Raw genomic sequence first — 25,927 nt, 5'->3', positions numbered from 1 at the left:
CTGAACAACTAAAAGGTTATTCCCTTCAAGAATAAAATTTTGAGCCATCTTAACTAGGAAAGAGCCTTAGGTAGCTAAGCAGTTGGCTGTGGGAAAGTGAGGACATGGAATTATTGGTGGAAGGAAGTGAAAAATATAAATTGAAGTCTTGTAATGAATTATAAATCCATTACTATACTATGTGTACATATTTTAATGTATATATTACTCATGCTTTTTTTCTCCGTTTCTCTTAGTCTTGTGTGTTTTGATATTAGCTTTACAATTTACTTATAAATCAAAAAACATCTGAATGAGATCAGAAGGACAGAATAACCTTTATTAGTACCACTTTTGCTAATACATTTGGTATATTGTATTCCCATTTTCATTTGTTTCAAGAAATTTTAAATTTCCTTAATTTCTTTATTCATGTGTTTGTTATTCAAGAAAATGTTTTTTAATTTCCATGTCTTAATACAATTTCCAAGGTTTGTTATACTATTGATTTTATGCATTTATTACATTGTGCTTCAAAAAATACTTGATAGAATTTCTTTATTTTTGAATTTATTGAGACTGTTTTGTGGCATAACTATGATCTGTTCTGGAGAATATTCCATGTGCTGACAAAAACAGTGAGTATTCTACAGCAGTTGTGTGAAATAGTTTCTAAATGTCAGTTAGGCCTATTTGGTCTAGTATGTAGTTTAACTTCAAAGTTTCTTTTTTTCCTACTTTTATATTAGGTTCAGGTATATGTGGAGGTTTGTTACATGGGTAAATTGCATATTGCTAAGGCTTGGTGTATGAAAGATGTCATCACCAAGGTACTAAGCATAGTATTCTATAGGTAGCCTTCCCACCCATGTCCCTCTCCTACCTTCCTCCACATCAGGCAGTCCCCCGTATCTATTGTTCCTATCTTTGCGTCCACATTGCAGTATTTGGTTTTCTGTCCCTGCATTGTCTTAGGATAGTGGCCGCTAGTTGCATTTATGTTGTTGCAAAGGATATGATTTTATTCTTTTTTATAGTTGCATCATTTCCGTGGTGTATTGTATCATATTTTCTTTATCCAGTCCACCGTTGACAATCATGGTTGATTCCATGTCTTTGCTATTGTGAATAGTGCAGTAATGAACTTTTGAGTGCATGTGTCTTTTTGGTAGAATGATTTATTTTCCTTTGTGTATATAACCAACAGTGGCATTGTTAGAACAAGTGATAGTTCTATTTTGAGTTCTCTGTGAAATTTCCACACTGCTTTCCACAGTGGCTGAACTAAGTTACATTCCCACCAGCATTATTATATAAGTGTTTCCTTTTTTTTTCCAACATTGCCAGCATCTGTTGGTTTTTTGACTTTTTAAAAGTAGCTGTTCTGACTAGTGTGATATGTTATCTCATGGTTTTGATTTGTATTTCTCTAATATTAGTGATAATGAGCAATTTTTCATATATTTTTTCATATTTGTTGGTGCATGTATGTCTTCTTTTGATACATGTCCTTTGCCCATATTTTAATGTGGTTGTTTGCTTTTGCTTGCCGATTTATGTTCCTTATAGATTATGGATATTAGACTTTTGTCAAATGCATAGTGAGGGTGAACAGATCAGACTTTCCCCAGTCCCATAGGAAAGACAGCCCTGTTCTCTCTAGGTGTGGCAACTTACTCAGGCTAGAGACATCCCTTCCTTAGGAGCTGTTCAGGGTCTGGAAAGCATCCTAGTGCTTGGCAACTCCATGTAGGGTTCCCAGATTTCTCCCCATTTAGTCTTGGCATATATTTCAGTTGAATCTAATTGGTTTTCTCTGACCTTCCTATACCTGAATATTTATATCTTTCTCAGGGTTTGGAAAGTTTTCTGTTAAAACTTTGTACTCCTTTTTCTTGCTCAATTCCCTCTTGAACACTAATAATTCTTAGAGTTGGTCTTTTGAGGTTTTTAAATATTTTGTAGGTAATCTTTGTTCCATGTCATTCTTTGTTCTTCCCCCCTTCACTTTGAATTTTCAAATAGCTTGTCTTCAGGCTCACTGGTTCTTCCGCTGCTTGATCCATTCTGCTGTTGAGAGCCTCTAAAAATTTTTCAGTTCAGCAAATGTATTTCTCAGCTCCAAGATTTGTTTGATTTTTAAAATTATTTCAATCTCTGTTAAATTTATGTGATAGATTTCTGAATTGCTTTTATTTGTAATCTTGTAGACTACTGAGTTTCCTTGAAACTTGTATTTTGAATTTTTGGTCAGAGAACTCTCATCATCTCATTAGCGTCAGTCATTATTTTTTTGCTTTTCCAATTGAAGAAGTCATGGTTCCTTGTTTGCTGTTATTTATTGGGGATGTATTCCTCTATCTTTGCATTTAAGGATTAATTATTTATTTGTCTTCTTTGTCTGGTTCGTTTTGGGTTTTATTAGATACATTTGCTTAGAGATTCCGTACTAAATTTTTTTCACTGCCTTAGTTTTGGCACTAGGTGGAGCCTTAAACCCAGGTTTCTCTTGGCCCTAGTAAAGCACTGCCCTTCTCAAAGTGGGGGTTCCCAAAGGTGTGGGAAGAGTAGCTGGAAGTTTGTGCCCAGAGGACCTGTGGAATATACCTCCTACACGATAGTGCTTCTTATATGTTATTAAATTTTCTCTTGCTGCTTTCGGATCCTGTCTTTGTTTTGGGCTTTTGAGAGCCACTCTTAGTAGCCATTGATTTGACATCCCCTTTGGCCAAGTTACAGAGCAGTTTCCAGGGCTAAGGATAATAGGCTCACTCCTCCCTCTGTCTCCTCTGTTCTCATGGATATTTCTCACTTCAGGCTCTCTTATTTTTCCCAGGGATTGAGGCAGGGACAAGTCACTGTTAGCTTTCAGTTTTTGTTGCTTCTCTGTGGTCCTAAGAATTGTCTCATTCTCATAATGGGTTCCTGGATATTGCTGGTCGTAATATTGATGCTGTATATTTCTTTATGGCTTTCTGTGGGGGGAAGTGAGTGAAGCCAGATTGCTTCTATGCCAACATTTTAAAACCAGAAGCTTTCAATACTCAATTATTTTTTAGTAATCTCCCACCAACTGTCTTAAGTCTGTGGGTTCTCATTTGCTCAGAGAATTCTGCTACAAATCTCGTATCTGCCTGCATTTCTGGCTGCAACTATGTGCAAAGGATAATGGCATATCTTCTATCTCCCAAATATAGTGTGGGTATCCTTTTTTGGTAAATTCTACCTTAGAAAAATACAGATAAATGGATTTAGCAATGTAGTTTCCTAAAGAGAATAGGAAATCTTAGAAACTTCACTGAAGCAATGATATTTATTTGCCATGCCCAAAATGCTTCTTTCAGTTTCTCAAATGTTTTATATTTCACCCCATCAGAGGGCCTTTGCACTTGTTTTTCACACTTTCTGAGATATCTATTTCCCGGAATTCAATATTTGGAATTCCCGAAGAAGAATAAATAAAATGTACAATATATTATAAGGCATAATTGAATAATTAATTTTTAAAATAATGGATGACCCAAATCTGTAAGTTGAAAAGACATACCAGGACAATTTGGGAATTAATAACATATAAAAATAACCTGGTGAAATTTACTGGCCTTTTAAAATTATTTTAAATATGCAGAATTCTAGGGACATCAGACTTTACCCTCTCCTCCAAAAATTCCAAACAAAATTTAAAACACAATCCACTTAAGATGGGGAAGAAACAAGGTGACCTCAGAATTGTTCTAAGAAGTCATTATACGAAAAGATACTTGCACATGCATGTTTATAAGCAGCATAATTCACAATTGCAAAAATGTGGAACCAACCTAAATGTCCATCAATCAACGAGTGGATAAACTGTGATATGTGTATATATATGTGTGTGTGTGTATATGTGTGTATATATGTATATGTATACATATATATGTATATGTATATGTATGTACATATACATATATATAATATGTATATATGATGGAATACTACTCAGCCACAAAAAGGAATGAATTAATGGCATTCGCAGTGACGTGGATGACATTGGAGACTATTATTCTAAGTGAAGTAACTCAGGAATGGAAAACCAAACATTGTATGTTCTCACTCATAAGTGGGAGCTAAGCTGTGAGGATGCAAAGGCATAAGAATGACACACTGGACTTTGGGGACTCAAGGGTAAAGGATGGGGAGGGAGTAAGGCATAAAAGGCTATAAATTGGGTGCAGTGTATACTGCTTATATGATGGGTACACCAAAATCTCACAAATCAACACTAAAGAACTTATATAACCACCGCCACCTGTTCCCCAATAATCTATGAAAATAAAAACATAATTTAAAAAATAAATAAATAATAAAAGGGAAAAAAATTTGCTGGTGGGTCACTAGAGTTGATGGTGAGTGGTGCCACTTCCACTTCCATCCCTTGATTACTGGACCCATGAATCCTGACTATGGGAGAAAGAGTACCACAAATTGGGCACTGATTCAGAGCACACACAGTCTTCTGGAGAACCTTGCCCCAGTCCTGCAAAGTATTGTCACCTAATTGGCATTGTAATTGTGACTTCAAAAGGCCATTCCACCATTCTATCAATCCAGCTGCTTCAGGATGATAGGGAACATGGTAAGACCAGTGAATTCTATGAGCATGAGCCCACTGCTGCACTTCTTTAGCTATAAAGTGAATACCTTGGTCAGAGGCAATGCTACGTGGAATACTATGATGCTGGATAAGGCATTCCACGAGTCCATAGATAATAGTTTTGGCAGAATCATTGCATGCAGCATAGGCAAACCCATAACTGGAGTATGTGTCTGTTCTGGTGAGCACAAACCTCTGCCCTTACCATGATGACGGAGGTCCGGTATAATGAACCTGCCACCAAGTAGCTGGCTGATCATCCCGAAAAGTGGTGCCATATAGAGGGCTCAGTGTTGGTCTCTGCTGCTGGCAAATTGGGGACTTGGCAGTGGCCATAGCCAGATCAGCCTTGGTGAATGGAAGTCCATGTTGCTGCGCCCATGTGTAACCTCCATCCCTGCCACCATGACCATTTTGTTCATGGGCGCGTTGGGCAATGACAGGCATGGCTGGGGAAAGAGGCTGAGTGGTGTCCACAGAACGAGTTATCCTATCCACTTGATTATTAAAATCCTCCTCTGCTGAGGTCACCTGTTGGTGAGCACTCACATGGGATACAAATATCTTCACAGTTTTTGACCATTCAGAGAGGTCCATCCACATACCTCTTCCCCAAATTTCTTTGTCACCAATTTTTCACTCATGCTTCTTCCAAGACCCTGGCCAGACAAACTACAGCCCATGAATCAGCATGTAATTGCACATCTGGCCATTTCTGCTTCCATACAAAGTGCACAACCAGGTGCACTGCTCGAAGTTCTGCCCACTGGGAAAATTTCTCTTCACTGCTGTCCTTCAGGGATGTCCTAGAAAGGAGCTGTAGTGCTGCAGCTGTCCACTTTCAGGTGGTGCCTGCGTATCATGCAGAACCACCTGTGAACTAGGTCCTAATCTTATCTTCATCTGTCCACTGATCATAGGGAATTCCCCATGAGGCCATTGATGCAGGCTGGGAGAGAAGGCAGGGTGACAGGAGTGGGGACCATGGGCATTTGAGCCACTTCCTCATGTGACTTACTTGTGCTTTTAGGAGCTGCTTGAGCCCGATCATGTATATACCACTTCCATTTGATGAGGGAATGCTGCTATGCATGACCTACTTTATGGCTAGATGGGTCAGAAAGCACCCAGTTCATGATAAGCAGTTCGGGTTGCATTGTGACTTGATGACCCATAGTCACATGTTTAGTTTCTACCAAAGCCCAGTAACAGCCAAGAGCTGTCTCTCAAAAGGAGAATGGTTATCTGCAGAAGATGGCAGGGCCTTGCTCCAAAATCCTAGAGGTCTCCACTGTGATTCACCTATGGGGGCCTGCCAGTGTCTCCAAAGAGCATCCCTATCTGCCACTGACAGCACCATTGGGTATGCTGTGTCATATGACCCAAATGGCAGAGCAGCTTGCAATGCACCCTGGACCTGTTGCAGAGCCTTCTCCTGTTCTGGACCCCACTCAAAACTGGCAGCCTTTTGGGTCCCTGGATAAATGGGCCAAAGTAACACACCAAAATAGGAATGGTTGCCTCCAAAATCCAAATAGGCCCACTAGGGGTCGTGCCTCTTTCTTGGTTGTAGGAAGGGCCAAATGCAGCAACTTATCCTTCACCTTAGAAGGAATATCTTGACAGGCCCCACACCACTGAACCCCTAGAAATTTTACTGAAGTAAAAGGTCCCTGAATTCTAATTGGATTTATTTCCCATCCTCTGGCATGCAAATATCTCACCAATAAGGCCAGTGTGTTTGCTGCTTCTCACTCACTGGATGAATCAGCATTATGGCATCTATGTAATGGACCAGTGTGACATCTTGTGGAAGGGAAAGCGAACAAGATCTCTCCAAACGAGATTATGACACAAAGCTGGAGAGTTGATATATCCCTGAGGTAGTACAGTAGAGGTATATTGCTGGCCTTGCCCACTGAAGGCAAATTGCTTCTGGTGGGCCTTATGGACAGGAATAGAACAAAAGGCATTTGCCAAGTCAGTGGCCACATACCATATCAGGAGATGTGTTAATTTGCTCAAGCAATGAATCCACATCTGATACAGCAGCTGCAGTTGGAGTAACCACTTTGTTAAGCTTACGATAATCCACCGTCATTCTCCAAGATCCACTTGTCTTCTACACAGTCAAATGGGAGAGTTGAACAGGGATGTGATGGGAGTCACCACCCCTACATCTTTCAAGTCCTTGATGGTGGCACTTATCTCTGCAATTTTTCTAGGGATGCGATGTTATTTTTGATTTATGACTTTTCTAGGTAGAGGCAGTTCTAATGGCTTCCATTTGGCCTTTCCCACCATAACAGCCCTCACTTTACCAGTCAGGGAGCCAATGTGGGGGTTCTGCCAGCTGCTAAGTATGTCTGTGTCAATTATGCTTTCTGGCACTGGGGAAATGAGCATGGGATGAGTCCAAGGACCCACACTCTAAGTTGGATCTGAGCTAAACTCCATTAATTACCTGACCTCCATAAGCCCCTACCTTAACTGGAGGATCAAAATAACATTTTGAGTCCTCCAGAATCAATGTCAGCTCAGAGCTAGTGACCAGTAGTCCCTGAAAGTTCTGATTATTTCCCTTTCCCCTATGCACAGTTACCCTAGTAAAAGGCTGGAGGTCTTCTTGGGGAAAGATTGAAGAAAGATTAACAGCATAAACTGTTGGTAGTGTAGTGGGGTCCTTCCTCAAATGACCCAGCCTTTCCTTCATTCAAGGGGTTCTGGGTCTGTAAACTGGCTCAAGTCTGGAAATTGGTTGAGGCTCCATGATTCTGTTTTTATAATTCAAATTAGTCTTTTGTCCACTCAACCTGGAATTTTTCTGCTTATATAAATTAAGTAAGAATGCAGTGGGCTTCCTATCAATTTAACTTCTAGAAACACCATGATTGATTAGGCAATGCCAGAGCTCTACATGAGTCAGACTATTCTGATTGCTGCTTTGCCTCTGCTGTCCATTGCAGTAACTATGCCCACCTTGGCTTTGATGGTTGAGTGCTACTGCTTGGCCCCTGCCACCTTGGGATCCAATTATTCCCATTGCATTTAAATTTTATAGTTGAGTGACTGTGGTTCCCACTGTAAGATCTGGCATACAGAGAAGAGCAATCACAGAGCTCTTCAAGGATGCAGGTGCTGCCCTCACAAATCTATTTCACAAAGTATTGGTCAAGGGTATGTCTTCTGCACCCTCCCAGCTGGAATAAATCAGTCTAAAGTGACTAATCCACTCTAGCATCCTGATCTCCCTTAGCCTTAGCCTTTTCCTCTACATTAAACCAAGAGAAATCAGGCATTTCCAGCTTGCTCACAGTGGGCCATCTTTTAATCCATATTTCAGCTAACCAAGCAAATAAACTATTAGAACCTTTTTTAACTCCCCAAGCTGCAACATTAAATGGAGAATTCCTGCTTAGTGGGCCTAAATCAATGAATTAAGCCTGTTCCAACTTTATGTTCCTTCCACTATTATCCTACACCCTTACTATTCATTATCATGCCTGCACTCCAGATTTCTGCTTAAATAAATTAGAAACTCAAGCAGTTCTTTTGGAGTGTAGTGCACTTCCATGTGGGTTACACTTTGAACCTCACCTCTAGGGGTCTGCCAGGACTTAGCCTAATTATAGGTCTAGAAGCAATCAAGGGTGTTGGGGGTGGGTCCTGAGGAAAATCAGCGTTGTCTTGCCTGGCATAATCCCCAAGGGAGGCCATCACTGTTACCTCAGGCAGTGCGGGGTTAATTTCCTCAGCAAATGTGGAAAGGCTGATGGCAGCATGGGTTGTAGATTGGGGAGGGGATGTTGCCACCACTTGGAGTGGGGAGGCTGTTTCCTCCACCCAAAAAGTGTCATCAGAATTTAGGAGCTCAGTGCCTCCAGCTTCATCAGGCTCCTCCCACATGTCCCCATTTTAAGTTGCATGGTCCCATTCTTTTCTAATCAATGTCTTCACTTTAATAGTAGATACCTGGTGAGGCTGTGCATGCACCTTTTGTTGCAGGTCAACCACTCACAGGATAAGAGCTTGTGTCTGATTTTCCACAATTTCTTTTTTTTTTTTTTTTTGGTCTACAGGAGATAAGACTCTCAGGGCAATCTTAGAAGATTTGAGGTCAGTATGTGCTTCTAGAGCCAGGAGATAGAATCCCCGAGTTCATTTTCTTTTATCACATTGTCTAATGAACTTAGGAGCAACCAACCAACTTCATTACATTCTTTAGTTCCTCACATATGGTCAAAGGTATTATGTGCAGAGTTACTAAACTCCTTGCATCTTTTGAGCAGTGAATCACGAGTATCAAATGCATTTATTTTGCATAATTCTCTAAACAGTTCACACCAAGAACTATCAGTGTTCTCCATACTATTAGAAGTAGAGTCCTTAACATTTTGGGGTCTAATCATATTAAGCAGGCAACCCCAGAAACCCCAAAGACAATTAAAAACTCCATCCTTAAAATTCTGTTACTCTAGAACCACTCCCAGTACCAAAATCTGTATTAGCATTCTCTAGAGGGCCAAACTAATAGGATAGATATATAGACAAAAGGGAGTTTATTAAGGAGTATTGACTCACATGATCAAAAGGTGAAGTTCCTCAGTAGGTCATCTGCAAGCTGAGGAGCAAGGAAGCCAGTCCTATTTCCAAAACCTCAAAAGTAGGGAAGCTGACAGTGCAGTAGAAGGCCTGAGAGCCCCTGGAAAACCACTGTTGTAGGTCCAAGAGTCCAAAAGCTGAAGAACTTTGAGTCTGATGTTCGCAGGCAGGAAGCATCCAGCACAGGAGAAAGATGTAGGCTGGGAGACTAAGCCAGTTTAGTCTTTCATATTCTTCTGCCTGCTTTTATTCTGGCCATACTGGCAGCTGATTAGGTGGTGGCCACCCAAATTGAGGGTGAATCTGCCTCTCCTGGTCCACTGACTCAATTGTTAATTTCCTTTGGCAACACCCTCACAGATACACCCAGGTATAATACTTTGCATCCTTCAGTCCAATCACATTGATACCTTGTTTTATTTCACCATAATTTGAGAAGATAACTGATACGATTTTGACTTTTTAATATTTGTTTAGACTTGTTTGTGGCCTGATATGTGATCTTTCATGTGCCAATGAGAAGAATGTGTATTCTGTACTTGATCTTAGCCAAAAGGCAGAGCAATGATGAGAATATATATTCATTAGTTGTTGGAGGAAATGTTCTGTAAATGTCTGTTAGGTCCATTTGATATATAGTGCAGTTTAAGTTTAATGTTTCTTTGTTGATTTTCTGTCTAGATGATATCCAGTGCTGATAGTGGGATGTTGAAGTTTCTAACTATTATTGTACTGGGGACTCTTTCTCTCTTTAGCTCTAATAATAATTTCTGTTTAGAACTGGGTTATCTAGGGTTAGTTTTTATATATCAATCTCTGGATTGATGTCTATATCATTATATACTAATCTTTTTGTCTCCTTTCTAAAATTTAAAGTCTATTTGTCTGTTGTAAGTATAGCTATTTCTGAACTTTTAGTTTCCATTTGTGTGCATAATCTTTTTCGATTCATTCGCTGTCAGTCTATGTGTGTCTTTACAGGTAAAATGAATTTCTTGTAGGCATCACCTAGTTGCTTCTTGGTTTTTTGTTATCAATTCAGTCTGTCTATGTCTTTTAATTCAGGAATTTAAACCACTTACATTCAAGATTGTTATTGATAGATAAGAATTTGTTCTTGTTAATTTGGTGTCTTCTAATTGTTTTGTGTATTTTTTCTATGTTATTTCTTAGCTTTGTAAGTGGTGGCTTTTTATATTCTTCTTTTCATTTGTGTGTCCCTCTTCCAGTATGTTTTTGATATGGTTTGGATGTTTGTCCCCTCCTACCATTGAAACTACCATTTAATTGAACACTTTAAATGTGTAAATTATATAGTATGATATACATTCCTAATCACTACTTTCTGATATAAATTTCCCATTAATAACTTTCAGGTATTTTAACATTTATTCATGAATTTAACTATTTCTCAAAAAATAAAAAGACATCCATCTATTATGTCTAGATAACAACTGGTTTTAGTTTCCAGTGTTTACAGGTTTATAGCAGGCACATGTGCTGCTGGAACTAGGTTTCACCGACAAAACTTTAGTCCCAGTAGTTGACTTTAGTTCATCAATCGTAATCACCCTTTCTAACATAAATTCCTCCTTAATAACTTTCAGGTATTTTCCCTGTTATTAAACATGGTTAGACTACCACATCCAACAAAAAAGTCAAATTATGTAAAAACTCAAATGGAAAAGTACCCAATTTTACTTCTTGTATTTCTGCAAATTTAATCATATCCTAAGCTACGAGGTCCACATGGTAAGGGGACCTAAGGGGGCATGTTTTCCTCAATCTACAAGATATCTTATTATTTTCCATCCCTGATGCTTACTTAGTTTAAAGTTAACCTAAAAATCGCATTAAAATATTTCTGGATGAGTCAAAGTATTTCTGCACTATAATAATTTCCTGTGATTATGAAGATCATTGTTTTCAAGTTGCTAGGTGAAAAACAAAGTTATGTTTCATCTTACCAGGTGTATCCCTATGGTATGAATGTGATTCAATGTAAACTTTAAAGTCATGTTATTATCATAAATTCTGTAGGATATTTTAATTTTGCATTAGAGATAACATTGTGTGGGGAAAGCACTGTTAAAGTATTGTGAGGCATCAGTTTGTGCAACAACTTTGTTATCACCTCGATATGTGGTCTTGGTCAAATCATTATACATCTCTATGCCTCAATACACTAAGGCTTATATGATTGCTAACAGAACTTCCACTCCTAATGTTTAGTGATTTGGCAATTCAGACATTTCGCTATAACTTTTATTCATTAATACCAAAGGCTGATTAATACACACACTCTCTCTCTCTCTCTCTCTCTCTCTCTCTCTCTCTCTCTCTCACCCCTCACATTCCCATGTATGGATTACCTTGCCAAGTATTTTTAAATCTATTTATTTCTATAGAGACTGATATAGAAAGCTTGAGAGGTGCTTTGGGAAGACGCTTATTAAATGATGAATTCAAGACACAGCCAAAGAGTTTCCCTGGTAAGAAAATATTTTAAGTCTAATATTCCTCATTTATTTTTCTCCTTCAAAGTTTAAGTGTGTATCTTTAATAGCAATAGTACCCACTTGTTATTATGACATGGGCACGGGTTCTCATGAATACCCTCCCATATTTGGTTGTACTCTAGAACATATTTACTAGAAATGTAAAGCTAGCTAGATACTATTACTTTTAGGACTCATCCATTTAGAAAGTAATCTACAAAATAATATAGTATAGTGAGCTTAGAATATACTTGGGACAGGTATGTTCAAAGTTATTTTAGTCCCTTTCTATTTACAGTTTAGATAGAAAGTTACTTTAAAGTTGCAAAAGCAGAAAGGCTATCTGATGAGTGCAATAAGTAAGGGAAAAAGACAGTTATTTTAATCTTAATAATTCCCTCTGTACTTTAAAATGTTAGGCATAGTAATCTTTCAACTATGGCAGAATCCTTTAGTTGTGTAATATAGTTCAGATATTATACTACTGCCTTTGGTACAAGAGTAGCAGTGTCAGGCAAAACACCCTTTGATCTCTGGTGTGATACAAAGGAAGGCAGACAGGTGAATAGAGAAATAAGCAAAAGACATACTCAAAGGGGACCCTCTAAAACCACTGTCTTCCAGAGGTGATTGTTGCATGCCCAAGGCTGTTTTATTGGAGGAACATTAGAGGCTTCACAGTGCAGGATGTATTGAGCCATTCTTGGGTTGCTGTAAAGGAATGCCTGAGACTGGGTTCTTTATAAAGAAAAGAGGCTGTACAAGCATAGTGCCAGCATCTACTTGGCTTCGGGGGAGGCCTCAGGGCACTTTTACTCATGGCAGAAAGTAAAGCAGAACAGGCACATTGCATGACAAGAGCAGGAGCAGGAGAAAAAAGGGGGAAGGTGCTGCATACTTTTGAACAACTGGATCTCACAAGAACTCATATACTATTGTGAGAACAGCACCATTCCATGGAGAAGAAGGATCTGCCCTCGTGACACAAACACCTCCCACAGGGTCCCACCTCCAACAATGGGGATTACATTTCAACATGAGATTTGCACAAGAAAAACACGCAAACCATGTCACAGAGGAAATAGGCTTCGGTAAAATAATCAAGCCAAATCACTGAACAAATAAATAAGCAAACGATAATAACATACCCCAGGAAGAAGAGGAGAAGAATCAAAATTAAGAGTTGCTACATTATGTGTCTAAAATGCCCAGTTTTCAGCATAAAAATGTGAGTTATTCTAATAAGGAAAAAAGTATGACCCATACACAGAAGAAAAGCAGGCAAAAAAAAAACAAAAACAAAAAACATAAAAAAACAAAAACAAAAAAAAACAGCTTATGAGAATCCTAGCTGTTAGACTTAGCAGACAATGACTACAAAGCAGTCAGTATAAATATATTGAAAGAACTAAAGGAAACCATTCTCTAACAAGAAAAGGAAAGTATGATGACAATGTTTCATCAAATAGAAAATATCTACAAAGAGATATAAAATATTTTACAAAGAGCCACATGGAAATTACAGTGTTAAAAAGTACAAAAACTGGAAGTAAAATTTACTAGAGGGGTTCAAGTACATTTCAACTGTCCAAAGAAAGAATTAAAAAACTTAAAGTATTAGGAACACTAGAAAGAAAACAGAGAGAAAAAGGAGCAGCAAAAATATGGATGAAAACTTTCTGAAAAATATTTAATTACAAATGAGTCTACACATCCAAGCTCAATTAATTCTAAGTAGAATAAACACAAGGGAATCTATAATCACATTCATAGTAATAATGTTGAAAGATAAAGAGAAAAGCTTAAAAGCAGCAAGAGAAAACTAATACATGATGTAAAGAGAACCCCACTAAAATTAAAAACTGACTACTTATCATTAGGAACTATTAGGGCCAGAAGGCATTGGGACAGCACATTCAAAGAGCTAAATGAAGAACTGTTAACCAAAAATCTTATATCCAGCAAAACTATTTATTAAACATGAAGGTGACGTGAAGATATTTCTAAATAGGCTTTTTTAAATAAGAAAATTTATTCCTATCAGAACTGCTTTCCAAGAAATACAGAGTTCTTCGGGTTGAAAACCATTGACCTCTGACACTAACTTGAACCCATAAAATGAACATGGGTTAAAGGAATTCTATAACTCTGAAAGACCACATAAATGCTTACTTCACTTCTTTCTACTCTTAATTTTAACTCTTAATTGATATAAAAAGCAATTGTATAAAAAATGTTTACAGAATTTTATTGCTGGGACTTTAAAATATGGACGTGTAGTATATTCCAGAATGTTAGCACACAGGCGATGGTTGACAGAAGTGATGTATTGGAGTTAAAAAAAAAATGACAGGAAAGGGGGCTCCAAGATGGCTGTCCTAAAGATATCTGGCACTCTTTCAATACATACAAAAAAACAAATTTGAGAATTGATAATCATATTTCAAATAGATCATCTAATCAGGAACACTAGAATTCAGCAGAGAATTAACAGGAAACATCTGAGGCAGAGAAGGAAAGGGAAAGGAGGCAGCTGACCTAACTAGGATTGATAAAGTCCAGAGAGGCTCCCCAGTGTGGGAAAAGGGTAAGTGAGAAGTCCCCAGAAGTCCACATTCCCACCATAGATTGCTGCAATCCTAGCCATGGGAGAGCCACCCTCACAGGCCCTGACCAGTGGCATTGCTCTAAAGAGAGAGCTCATGCTGAGTCACACACACGGTGAGAACCAAGCGGATGCGGCATAGTGCCTTTTTTCCTCTGCCTCCTGGGTTCAAGTGATTCTTCTGCCTTAGCCTCCCAGGTAGCTGGGACTATAGGCATGCACCCCCACGCCCGGCTAATTTTTGTATTTTTAGTAGTGATGGGCTTTTTCCATGTTGGCCAGGCTGGTATGGCCCAACATCCCTACCTTTCCACTCCTAGAGCCCCACTGACATCCCCCTCCATCTATGCAGTGGGCTGCAGAAGTGCAGTCCTACTTGGGTCCAACAGTGTGGCAGGATCCCTAGTGCTCAAGTGTTCAACATGCTGGAGAATGGGTGGTACAGCACACTGGAGAGGCTGCCCCTGGGACAAACAGTGTTGAAGCATGAAGTACCCAAAACCCAGAATGCCTGAGTCCATTGCCATTGCTGCAACCCTGCCCCCATAAGCAGGAGGGCTACTGTGCGCTTGCACATGCCCTGAGAACAAGCTCTCATCATCTGTCACCACCACCAGAGGCTGAAGCGTGTGCTCACCAGAGCTTGAGAGCCACTCTCCTGGGTCCACAGCCACTGAGAGCAACTCAATCCTACCCAGTGGCAAGACTGCCACACAGTTGCATGCACCCTGAGGACAGGCTCTCCTTGCCAACTGCCATTGCTGCTAATGCCACTTAGGCACACCATTTGGGGTCCTGAGGATTTCCCCACCCTGCTTGCCACAGCATGTGCCCATGCATACCACTGGGGGATCTGAGAACCAGCCCTCTCAGCCTGGAACCAGTGCACAAAAATGCCAACCAGGGGGCTGGGGATTACCTTGCCCCATCAGTTGCCTTGGGCATGCATGGACATCACCAGGGGACCTCACAATAGGCCAAGAAACCTGCCACCAGCACCAAAGCATAACACCCAAAGGCCACGGGCTCATCCTGCCCCATCCACCGCCACAGGCATCTGTGCAGTCTTCCTGGGTCCTGGAGGATGAACTCAGCTAGCCAGTTGCAGCCACTACCAACACCAGTGCATGCCACTTGGGAGCCTGTGGGTTGTTTCACCACTGCGACTTTTATTGCCCACATCATGTACACTGTCTGGTGGCTCAAGGACACACCTACCTGCTGGCACCATGGCCAGCACTCAAGCAAACCACCTAGAGGCCCAAGGATTAGCCTGCCTGGACTTACTAATCCTGATGCTCACATATATCCCCTAGGGGCCCACGGATAGGCATGCTCAGCCATTGCTGTCACTAATGAGGCCAAGGACTGACTCAAGGTCTCTGTCCCCAGCGAAGCCTCATAGCAGCATCCACCAGCAACTACAGCCTAAGCCGTTGAGGAAATGACGGACATCACTGACACTGTTTATAGCTGAAAAAAATTATAGAGAGGCTATATACCACTGCATACACCCAGAATCAAAGCTAAAATGCCCAACCCAAGGGTAGGCATGGTGACTCATGCCTATACCCCAGCACTTTGGGAGGTGAAGGTGGCAGGATCACTTGAGATCAGACATTTGAGGCCAGCCTTGGTTAAAGCCCAGTGAGACACTGTCTCCACCAAAAAAAATTTTCTTTTTAATTTAAAAAGTGCCCTATCCAACCAACATCATAGATAGCATCTTCAGGAAAATGTTTTGCTCTATAAAAGCCAATCCACAAAATTGAGAGAAGTGACTGTTACACAAGGTGACAGACATAAGGACACAAGAAACATGAAAAAGCAAGGAAATGTGACACCTCAAAAAGAACACAATAATTCTTCAGCAACAGATTTCAGTGAAAAAGAAATTATTGAAATGCCTGAAACAGAATTGAAAATAATGATATTAAAGGAACTCAATGAGGTAGAAGAGAACACAGATAACCAATAGAAAGAAATCAGAAAAACAATTTTGAGATGAATGAGAAATGTATTAAAGAGATAGATATCATTAAGATATCCTTAAGAAAAGAACCAAACAGAAATCCCATAAGTCAATTCAATTAATAAAATAAAAAGTACATTCAATGGGAGAAAATTTTTGCAATCTACCTATCTGACCAAGGGGTAATATCCAGAATCTACAAAGAATTTAAACAAATTTACAAGAAAAAATCAAACAACCCCATCAAAAAGCGGGCAAAGGATATGAACAGACATTTTTTAAAAGAAGATATTTATGCAGCCAACAGACACATGAAAAATGCTCATCATCACTGATCATCACAGAAATGCAAATCAAAACCACGATGAGATACCATCTCACACCAGTTAGAATGGCAATCACTAAAAAGTCAGGAAACAACAGATCCTAGAGAGGATGTGGAGAAATAGGAACACTTTTACACTGTTGGTGGGAGTGTAAACTAGTTCAGCCATTGTGGAAGACAGTCTGGCGATTCCTGAAGGATCTTAACCAGAAATATGATTTGACCCAGTGATCCCACTACTGGGTATATACCCAAAGGATTATAAATCATGCTACTATAAAGACACATGCACATGTATGTTTATTGTGGCACTATTCACAATAGCCAAAACTTGGAACTAACCCAAATGTCTATCAATAATAGACTAAATTAAGAAAATGTGGCACATATATACCGTGGAATACTCTGCAGCCATAAAAAAGGATGAGTTCATGTCCTTTGCAGGGACATGGATGAAGCTGGAAACCATCATTCTGAGCAAACTATCACAAGGACAGAAAACCAAACACTGCATGTTCTCACTCATAGGTGGGAATTGAACAATGAGAACACTTGGACACACGGCAGGGAACATCACACATGGGCCTGTTGTGGGGTGAGGGGACAGGAGGAGGGATAGCATTAGGAGATATACCTAATGTAAATGACGAGTTAATGGGTGCAACAAACCAACATGGCACATGTATACCTATGTAACAAACCTGCACATTGTGTACATGTACCCTAGAACTTAAAGTATAATAATGAAAAAAATACATTCAAGATCTTCAACAATTATTAGACTAAGCAGGAGAAAAAGTTTCAGAACTTCAAGAGAGGTCATTTGAAATAACACAGTCAGACAAAAGAGAGAGGGAGGGAGGGAGAGAGAGAAAAAAAAAGAACAAAGAATAAAGAATAAAAAAGAATGAATAAAGCCTATGTGACACATGGAACATCATAAAGTGACCAAAGTTTTGAATCGTGGTTGTTCCACATGGCCAAGAGAAAAGGCATATAAAAACTATTTAATAAAATGATGGCTGAAAACTACCCATGTCAACAAGAGATTCCCAAATATACACAACCCAAAAAGGTCTTGTACAAGGCACATTATAGTCAAACTGTCAAAAGTAAAAGACAGAGATACAAGCCACATACAAGAAAACTGTTATCAGACTAACAGTGGATTTCTTAGCAGAAATCTTACAGGCTAGGAGAAAATAAGATGATATATTCAAAGGGCTGAAAGAAAACAAACTGTCAGCCAAGAATAATATATTCAGCAAAGTTATTGTTCATAAATGAAGGAAAAATAAGGTATTTTCCAGACAAACAAAAACTGAAGGAATTCATCACCATTAGGCTGGCCCTACAAGAAATGCTTAAAGGAGTACTACACTTAAGCAAAAGGATAGCTACTGTCATAAAACTGGATGTGCAAACACACAAATGAGGAAGAAGAACTCAAATGTTACTATGACAGAAAATCACCGAACCATAATGATAAACAACACAAGAGAAAGAAAGGAACAAAGGATAAAGAAAACAACCAGAAAATAAGAAAACAATAGGAATAAGTCCTCACATATCAATATTATTCTTGAATGTAAACAGAGAGTGGCTGAATGGATTTTAAAAACATGACCAAACTATATACTGCCTATAAGAAACTCACTTCACCTGTAAAGAAACATATAGACTGGTTGTAAAAGAATGGAAAAACTATTCCATGCAAACAGAAACCAGAAGTGAGCAGGAGTAGCTGTAGTTATTTCAGATAAAACAGACTTTAAGTCAAAAAAAATAAAAAGAGACAAGGATAATTATTATATAATGATAAAAGGATCAATTCAGAAAGAGGATATACCAATTTTAAACTTATACTCACCCAACATTAAAGTATGCAAATATATAAAGCGCATATTAAATCTAAAGGGACAGAGAGATTCCAATAAAATAATAGCTAGAGGCTTCAACACCTCATTCTCAGCATTAGACAGATCGTCTAGACAGAAAATCAACGAAGAAACATTGAGTTTAAACATCATTTTAAACCAAATGGCCCTAACAGATAATTACAAAGTATTTTTTTCAATAGCTGAAGAACACACATTCTTTTTGTGAGCACACGGAACATTCTCCAGGCTAGACCATATGTTAAGCCACAAAAGAAGTCTTAACACATTTTTACAAGTGAAAATCACATCATGTATCTTGTCAGACCATGACAGATTAAAACTAGAAATCAGTAACTAGAGGAAATTTGGGAACTGTGCAAACACATGGAAATTAAGGAAAATGCTCACGAATAATCACTGAATCAATGAAGAAATTAAAAAGGAAATAAAAAATTCTTGAAACAAATGAAAATGAAAAAAAATAGCAAAACCTATGGGATATAACAAAAGCAATGCTAAAAATGGAAGTTTAGAGCAATAAACACCTCCATCAAAATAGTAGAATGTTTCAAATAAACAATGCACCTCAAGAGACTAGAAAAGCAAAAACAAACCAATCAACGAAAATTAATAGAAGGAAAGAAATAAGGATCAGAGCAGAACTAAGTGAAATAGATACTTAAGCAAAGGATCAACCAAATCAAAACTTGGTGTTTTTAAAAGATAAAGATTAAAAAAAACCAGTAGGTAGACTAACTTAAAAAATATAGAAGATACAAATTAACAAAATCAGAAATGAAATAGAACTGATACCACAGAGTTACAAAAGATAATCAGAAAATATTATGAACAACTATATGCTGATAAATTGGAAAATCTAGAGGAAACTGACAGATTTCTGAACACATATAACCTACCAAGATTGAATTAAGAAGTAGCAGAGGAGGTTGATTATAGTTAATAACAATGATTTTGTATTTCAAAATAGCTAGGGAGAGGTCTAGAAATGTTCCCAACACAACCAGGTGGCCTCACTGCCAATTTTTCCCAAAACTTTAAAGAACTAACACCAATTCCCCTCAAACTATTCCAAAAAAATTGAAGAGAATGGAATTCTCTGTAACTCAATCTACAAGGCCAGCATTTACTCTGATACGAAAACCAGACAAGGACATAAAAAAATAAAAGTACAAGTCAGTATCTCTGTTGAATATAAACATAAAAATCCCCAACAAAGTGCTAGCAAACCTAATTCAACAACCTATCAGAAAGATAATGCACTGTGATCAAGTTGGATCTATCCCACGGATGTAAGGGTGGTTTAACATATGCAAATCAATAAACAAAGTACATCAACAGAAAGAAGGACAAAACCATATAATCATCTCAGTAGATGCAGAAAAAAACATTTGATAAAATTCAACATTCCTTCATGATAAAACTCTCAACAACTTAGGCATAAAAGGAACATACCTCAAACTAATAAAGTCCATATATGACAAACCCACAGCTAACATGATACTGAATGATGAGAAATCATTGAGGTGACAGATATTCTAAATAATCTGACTTGAGTTTTATGCACACTATACATATAACCAAATATCACATGTACCCCATAAATTTGCACAAATATTATGTATTAACAAAAAAAAATGACAACATATGATAATCTGAAACCACAGGAACAAATTAATAGAACCAGAAATTATAAATAAGAAGGTTAATATAATAAACATTGGAAATATATACTTCTTTCTTCCCTCAACTTTTTAAAAAAGCATAAAATTATATAAATAAATAATTATAACAACAACTATAGCCATGTCTTTATTATTTACAAATGTACTGTGTATAACAATAGCACAAAAATGGGGAACAGGGAATACAGCTATCTAAGAGTAGCTTTTCTATATTTCACTAGAATTTAGTATAAATTTAAAGTACTTTTTAAAATGGACTGTGATGATGGTGACAGACATTACTGAATGTATTAAAATCCATAGAATTTAAGATTTTAGACCGCTTAAAATACTCAGTGAACTTCAAGCAGAAAAAGATTTTTAAAAGATTTAAAGCAAAGTGAGAATATTGGAAAGGAGAAAAATTGTAAATCTTACTAAATTATAAGTGTCTCCAGCACATACCTTTTAATTTCTAGTATTTAACCCAATCTTTCCTCAGATGGTCTCATTTTTTCCCTGATTGTGTAAGGATCATTTGCTTGCTCATTTCAAATGAACCGGTCTTTCTTTTTTTTTTTTTTTTTTTTTTTTTTTTTGAGACGGAGTCTCCCTCTGTCGCCCAGGCTGGAGTGCAGTGGCGCGATCTCAGCTCACTGCAAGCTCCGCCTCCCGGGTTCACGCCATTCTCCTGCCTCAGCCTCCCGAGTAGCTGGGACTACAGGCGCCCACAACCGCGCCCGGCTAATTTTTTGTATTTTTTTAGTAGAGACGGGGTTTCACCGTGGTCTCGATCTCCTCACCTTGTGATCCACCCGCCTCGGCCTCCCAAAGTGCTGGGATTACAGGCGTGAGCCACCGCGCCCGGCCATGAACCGGTCTTTCTTTGAAGGTGAAGAAAGAACAAAGGAAGAAAAAAATACGTCTGCTGATGTTTCCAGTTTTGAGTTGCTGTATCTCTTATATTGTTACTTAATTACTGAAAACTTGTTCTGCTCAATGTTATGGATCACTTTTTACTTTGGTAATGAGGCAGTGCTCAGTATGGAATGCAGGTGTGACATATTTGAGCAGCTGGTGTCATAATGCAGCCATTTACATTATTCATGTATTCACCAATTTTTCCAAAACAGCAACAACAACAACAACAACAAACCACTCTACAATACAATGGAAGGATTATGACAGGTGTCCAATCATAGTTACATACTCTGCTAGAGCCAATTCTACCCACACAATCTTAAGCCCAATGTTGACCTTATGTCACCAATCCTCATTATCCCCTTTTCAATATGAATTTCTTTTTAATAATTTTTATACATTTTTATCTCATTGAACTTAGTAGTTTCTAATTCCTGGAAAATATAAAACCACATAAAAACATAAATGGAAATGGATCCAATAACAATTCTGGTAGTGCTGCAAATCTGACCATTACCTCCTTGATTCTCGTTTAAGGGACCTCAGAGGGCAGGTTTTCTCAGTTTGACAAATATCTTGTAATTTTTTCATAACTAATATCTAAAGAATTTACAATTCCATAATGTAAAAAGGGGAAAGAAATATTCCTCAATGAGTCAAATAATTTCTGCCTCATGATAAGTTTCTGTGACTAATGAGGCCATGGTTTGCAGCTTGACCTATGGAAAAAAATGTTCCCCCTCACATAGTACATACCTACAGGTTGAGTATGCTTTTAGTGTAAACTGGAAAGATACATTATCATCATAATGTCCCTAGGATAATTTCAATTTGCATAAGAGATAGAATTGTATAGAACAATTACTGGTTAAGAAAGTATACAGCATCGGGTTGTGCATGAGTGGTGCCTTTCCCTGGCTATATGATATTTCAATTCATTAAACATATCTAAGCCTGAATATAGTCTGGCTTATATAATTGTTAACATCCATTCCTTTTTAAGGTTTTTGTTATTTTCCAATGAAGACATTTCATTTTAATTATTCTATAAATACAATTTTTATTTTTATTTTATATATATACGTGTGTGTGTGTGAGTGTATATATATATATATGTATTTTTTTTTTTTTGGTGAGAGTCTTGCTGTGTCACCAGGCTGGAGTGCAGTGACACAATCTCAGCTCACTGCAACCTCCGACTCCCAGGTTCAAGCAATTCTTCTGCCTCAGCCTCCCAAGTAGCTGGAACTACAGGCATGTGCCACTACACCCAGCTAATTTTTGTATTTTTAGTACAGATGGGGTTTCACTGTGTTGGCCAGGATGGTCTCAATCTCTTGATCTCATGATCCACCTGCACTTTGGCCTCCCAAAGTGCTGGGATTACAGGCATGAGCCACTGCGCCCAGCCACAAATATTTTAAGTTAGTAACACACACACGTATATGCACATGCACACATGGTCACATTTGTATATAAATGATTACCTTACAGTGTTTTGATATCTGTTTATTTCTATAGGGTCTGAAATAGAACAATTGACAGATGCATTTGGAAGAGATATACTAAAGGATGAATTCAAGACACGATCAAAGAGTCTCCCTGGTAGGAACAAAAACTTTACATATTTAGTATTTCTGGTTAGTTTTGTTCTCTGGAGTGTAACTAAGTGTGCATCTTCAAGGAGAACAGTGCCTATACATTATTACATAGGCAAAAGTCTTTGTGAATTCCCCTCTATAATATTTCAACCCTAGTTTCAACTAGCAATGTAAAATTAGCTTTTCAAAAGCAGAAAGGCCAGATGATAGATGTGATAAGAAGATGAATATAACAGATAATAATTTTATTGGTTACCAGTTCACTCTATATCGTAAAAATATCAGTCAAGTTTGTGACATCTCAGCTGCAATAAAGTTATTTAGTTATATTTTTCAGAGATTACACAACTGAATTTAGTCCCGGGGTTACAGGGTTAGACACACTTCTCTGTGACCGTTGGTGTGATACCAAAAGAAGACACTTTAGCAAATAAATAATGGAAAGAGACATTCAAAGAGTGCCCTGCTAAAACCACTGTCATCCAAGGGAGACTGTTTGATGCCCAAGGAGATGCCCTTAAAGAGCAACATAAGAGACTTTACACTGTAGAGGATAGAGACTTTAGGAAAATACTTCTGTCAAATCACACACATACACAAACACACACACACACCCCACCACCACCACCAACAACAAGAAACAAGAAAACAAGAACAACAAGCCCCCCAAAAAGGAAGAGTCAACCAACATACAGATTTGCTATAATACGTTATCTAAAATGTCCAGATTTTAGCAAAAAAATTAAGACATGCACAGAAACAGTACTCTGTAACACAAATACCAGGAAAAAGGCAAGGAAAACTGCCTGTGAGAGTCCTACATGTTAGATTTAGCAGACAATGACTACAAAGTAGTCAAATAATAATAATAATATCATCAAATAATTAAAACTCTTCTGAAAGAAGAAAAAGAAGGTATAATGACATTCTTTTATCAAATAGATGTCAACATTGTGATACAAATTAAACTTTTTAAAGAACCAAATTAATATTTGGAATTGAAAGGTAAAATAACTGCAAGGGAAAATTCATTAGAGGGTCAAGGAAAGATTTGAACTGTCAGAAGGAGTAAGCAAACTTAATACAATGGGAATACCAGAATGAGAGTATTCCAAGCAGAGAGAGAATAAGAAAAAATATTTGAAGAAAAATGGCTGAATACTTTGAAAAATATTTACTGGGTCATATTAATCTATACATCCAAGTTCTATTAAATCTAAGTAGAACAAACACAAATCAATCCATGACCAAAGTAATCATTGTAAAAATGTTGAAAGACAAAGAGAAAATGTAAAATGCATCAAGAGAAAAACAATTCATCCCACAGAAGGTAACCCCAGTAAGATTAACATCTGTCTTAGCGTTAGAAACTTATGAAGTCCAGAAGGCCATGGTGTTGTATATTAAAAGTGCTGAAAGAAAAAAAAATCTACCAAGCAATAATTTTATTGCTAGCAAAACTATTTTTCAGAAAAGGTGAAAAATGAAATTGCTAAATAAATAAAAATTGAGAGATTTCATTTCTAGGAGAACTGTTTTCCAAGAAATTTGTTTAGGCTAAAAGGAATTGACCTCTTGACAGTAATTTGAATCCCCCTAAAAAAGGTATGAGTTAAATGTTATAATTGCAAAAGACAGTATGTATAAATATATATTCCACCTCCTTTCTTTTCTTAATTTATCTAAAAGACAACTGTATAAAAATATTTATATAATTGTATCATTGGGCATATAACATATCAACTTGTAATATATTCACAATAGCAGCACAAAGGTGATAGGAGAGAGAAGTGATGTAGCACTGTAAGAAAATAACACTGGATGATAAATACAGAGCAACAATAAAAAGAACTTTAAATAAGTGTGTTCATATAACAAATACTATAAACATGTACTTGGTCTTGTTTCTTTTCTCAGTTTATTTAAAAGGTATAAAGTTATACAAAGAAATAATTATAACAATAATTAGTACATTGTCCTTAATATTTATAGGTATAATATGTATAACAATAGCACAAATACTGGGGAAAGAGAATAAAGCTATATATAAAGGAGTAGTGTTTCTGTATCTCAGTAGAATGCAATTTGTGTAAATGTGAAAAAGATTATAAAGTTGACTGAGGCAATAATTACACATTTCTGTAATAAGCATTGAATTGGACACTTTAAATGGAAAAATAGTATGGTTTTATTTTGGTTTAAATTTACAAATTTAAAAATATACACATTTTTAAAAGCTCAGGAACTCTAAGCAGGATAAGATTTTGTAAAATTTAAAGCAACAAGATAATAATGTAAGGGAGGAAAATTGTGACTTTTACTAGTTGATAAATTTCTCCAGCACATAACTTTGTATTCCTAGTGTTTAACTCTAAAATGCTCTCCTCATTGACTCCTTGCTTATCTAAAAATCCTCTGATTTCTTAATTCAAATGAATCAGCCTTTCTTACTTGTATCTGTAGGAGAAAGACAAAAGAGCTGAAATGCACCTGTTAATGTTCCTCAGTTTTCTGTTGCATATAGCTTTACTTTTACAAAATGTTGTTACTGAATTATTGAAAACTCATTTTGTCCAATATGATGGTTTTTTTGTTTTTTTTGTTTTTGTTTTTGTTTTTTTTTTTTGAGACAGTGTCTCATTCTGTTGCCCAGGCTGGAGTACAGTGATACGATATCAGCTTACCACAACCTCCGCCTCCTGGGTTCAAGTGATTCTCCTGCCTCAGCCTCCTGAGTAGCTAGGACTACAGGTGCCTGCCACCACGCCCTGCTAATTTTTGTATTTTTAGTAGAGACAAAGTTTCACTATGTTGGCCAGGCTGGTCTCGAACTCGTGACCTCGAGATCCGCCCACCTCAGCCTCCCAAAGTGCTGGGATTACAGGCATGAGCCACTGACCTGGCCAATATGATGCATTTTTACAATGATGCGTAATCTGGTTTCTGCCTCTATTTGAATTATATTGGTGGTTTATTTGGGCTGACATGATAATAGTGCAAATTTTAACATTAATCATGGGCTCGGCCAATATTCCAAAGCAAGACTTCTACTCTGTTGTTCAGGATCATTACAGGTGTCCAACTACCATTACATGCTCTGCTAGAACCAACTTTGACACAAAAAAACTTTAGGTTTAATAAACCAGGTTTACCAATTCTAATTATCCCTTTTTCAATATGAAATTCTTTTAAGTAGATTTTTTAGTTTTTCCATCATTATACCTAAATA

General features: G+C 37.6%; 1 protein-coding gene and 1 long non-coding RNA gene across 13 annotated transcripts in view; one reads left to right on the top strand and one right to left on the bottom strand.

Moving 5' to 3' along the window:
- LOC105479926 (uncharacterized) overlaps window positions 1-21,358 on the bottom strand; it is a 75,194-nt gene extending 53,836 nt beyond the window's left edge. Inside the window, exon 1 of the long non-coding RNA XR_986172.2 lies at window positions 20,642-21,358. This is a non-coding gene — a long non-coding RNA (uncharacterized lncRNA). The remainder of the gene's footprint in view (window positions 1-20,641) is intronic.
- The window catches only part of LOC105479927 (coiled-coil domain containing 7), a 436,030-nt gene that overhangs the window by 361,725 nt on the left and 48,378 nt on the right, over window positions 1-25,927 (top strand). For all 12 annotated transcript variants that reach the window (XM_071070238.1, XM_071070242.1, XM_071070239.1 and 9 more), the window contains 2 exons: window positions 11,623-11,706; window positions 22,619-22,702. In XM_071070238.1, the coding sequence (XP_070926339.1) occupies window positions 11,623-11,706; window positions 22,619-22,702 (168 nt within the window). The remainder of the gene's footprint in view (window positions 1-11,622; window positions 11,707-22,618; window positions 22,703-25,927) is intronic.

The sequence above is a fragment of the Macaca nemestrina genome, chromosome 9 (assembly GCF_043159975.1).
Source record: "Macaca nemestrina isolate mMacNem1 chromosome 9, mMacNem.hap1, whole genome shotgun sequence".
In the NCBI taxonomy this organism is placed as follows: domain Eukaryota; kingdom Metazoa; phylum Chordata; class Mammalia; order Primates; family Cercopithecidae; genus Macaca; species Macaca nemestrina.
The sequence above is the reverse complement of the archived record's forward strand: the minus strand, read 5'-3'. Positions and strand labels throughout refer to the sequence as shown.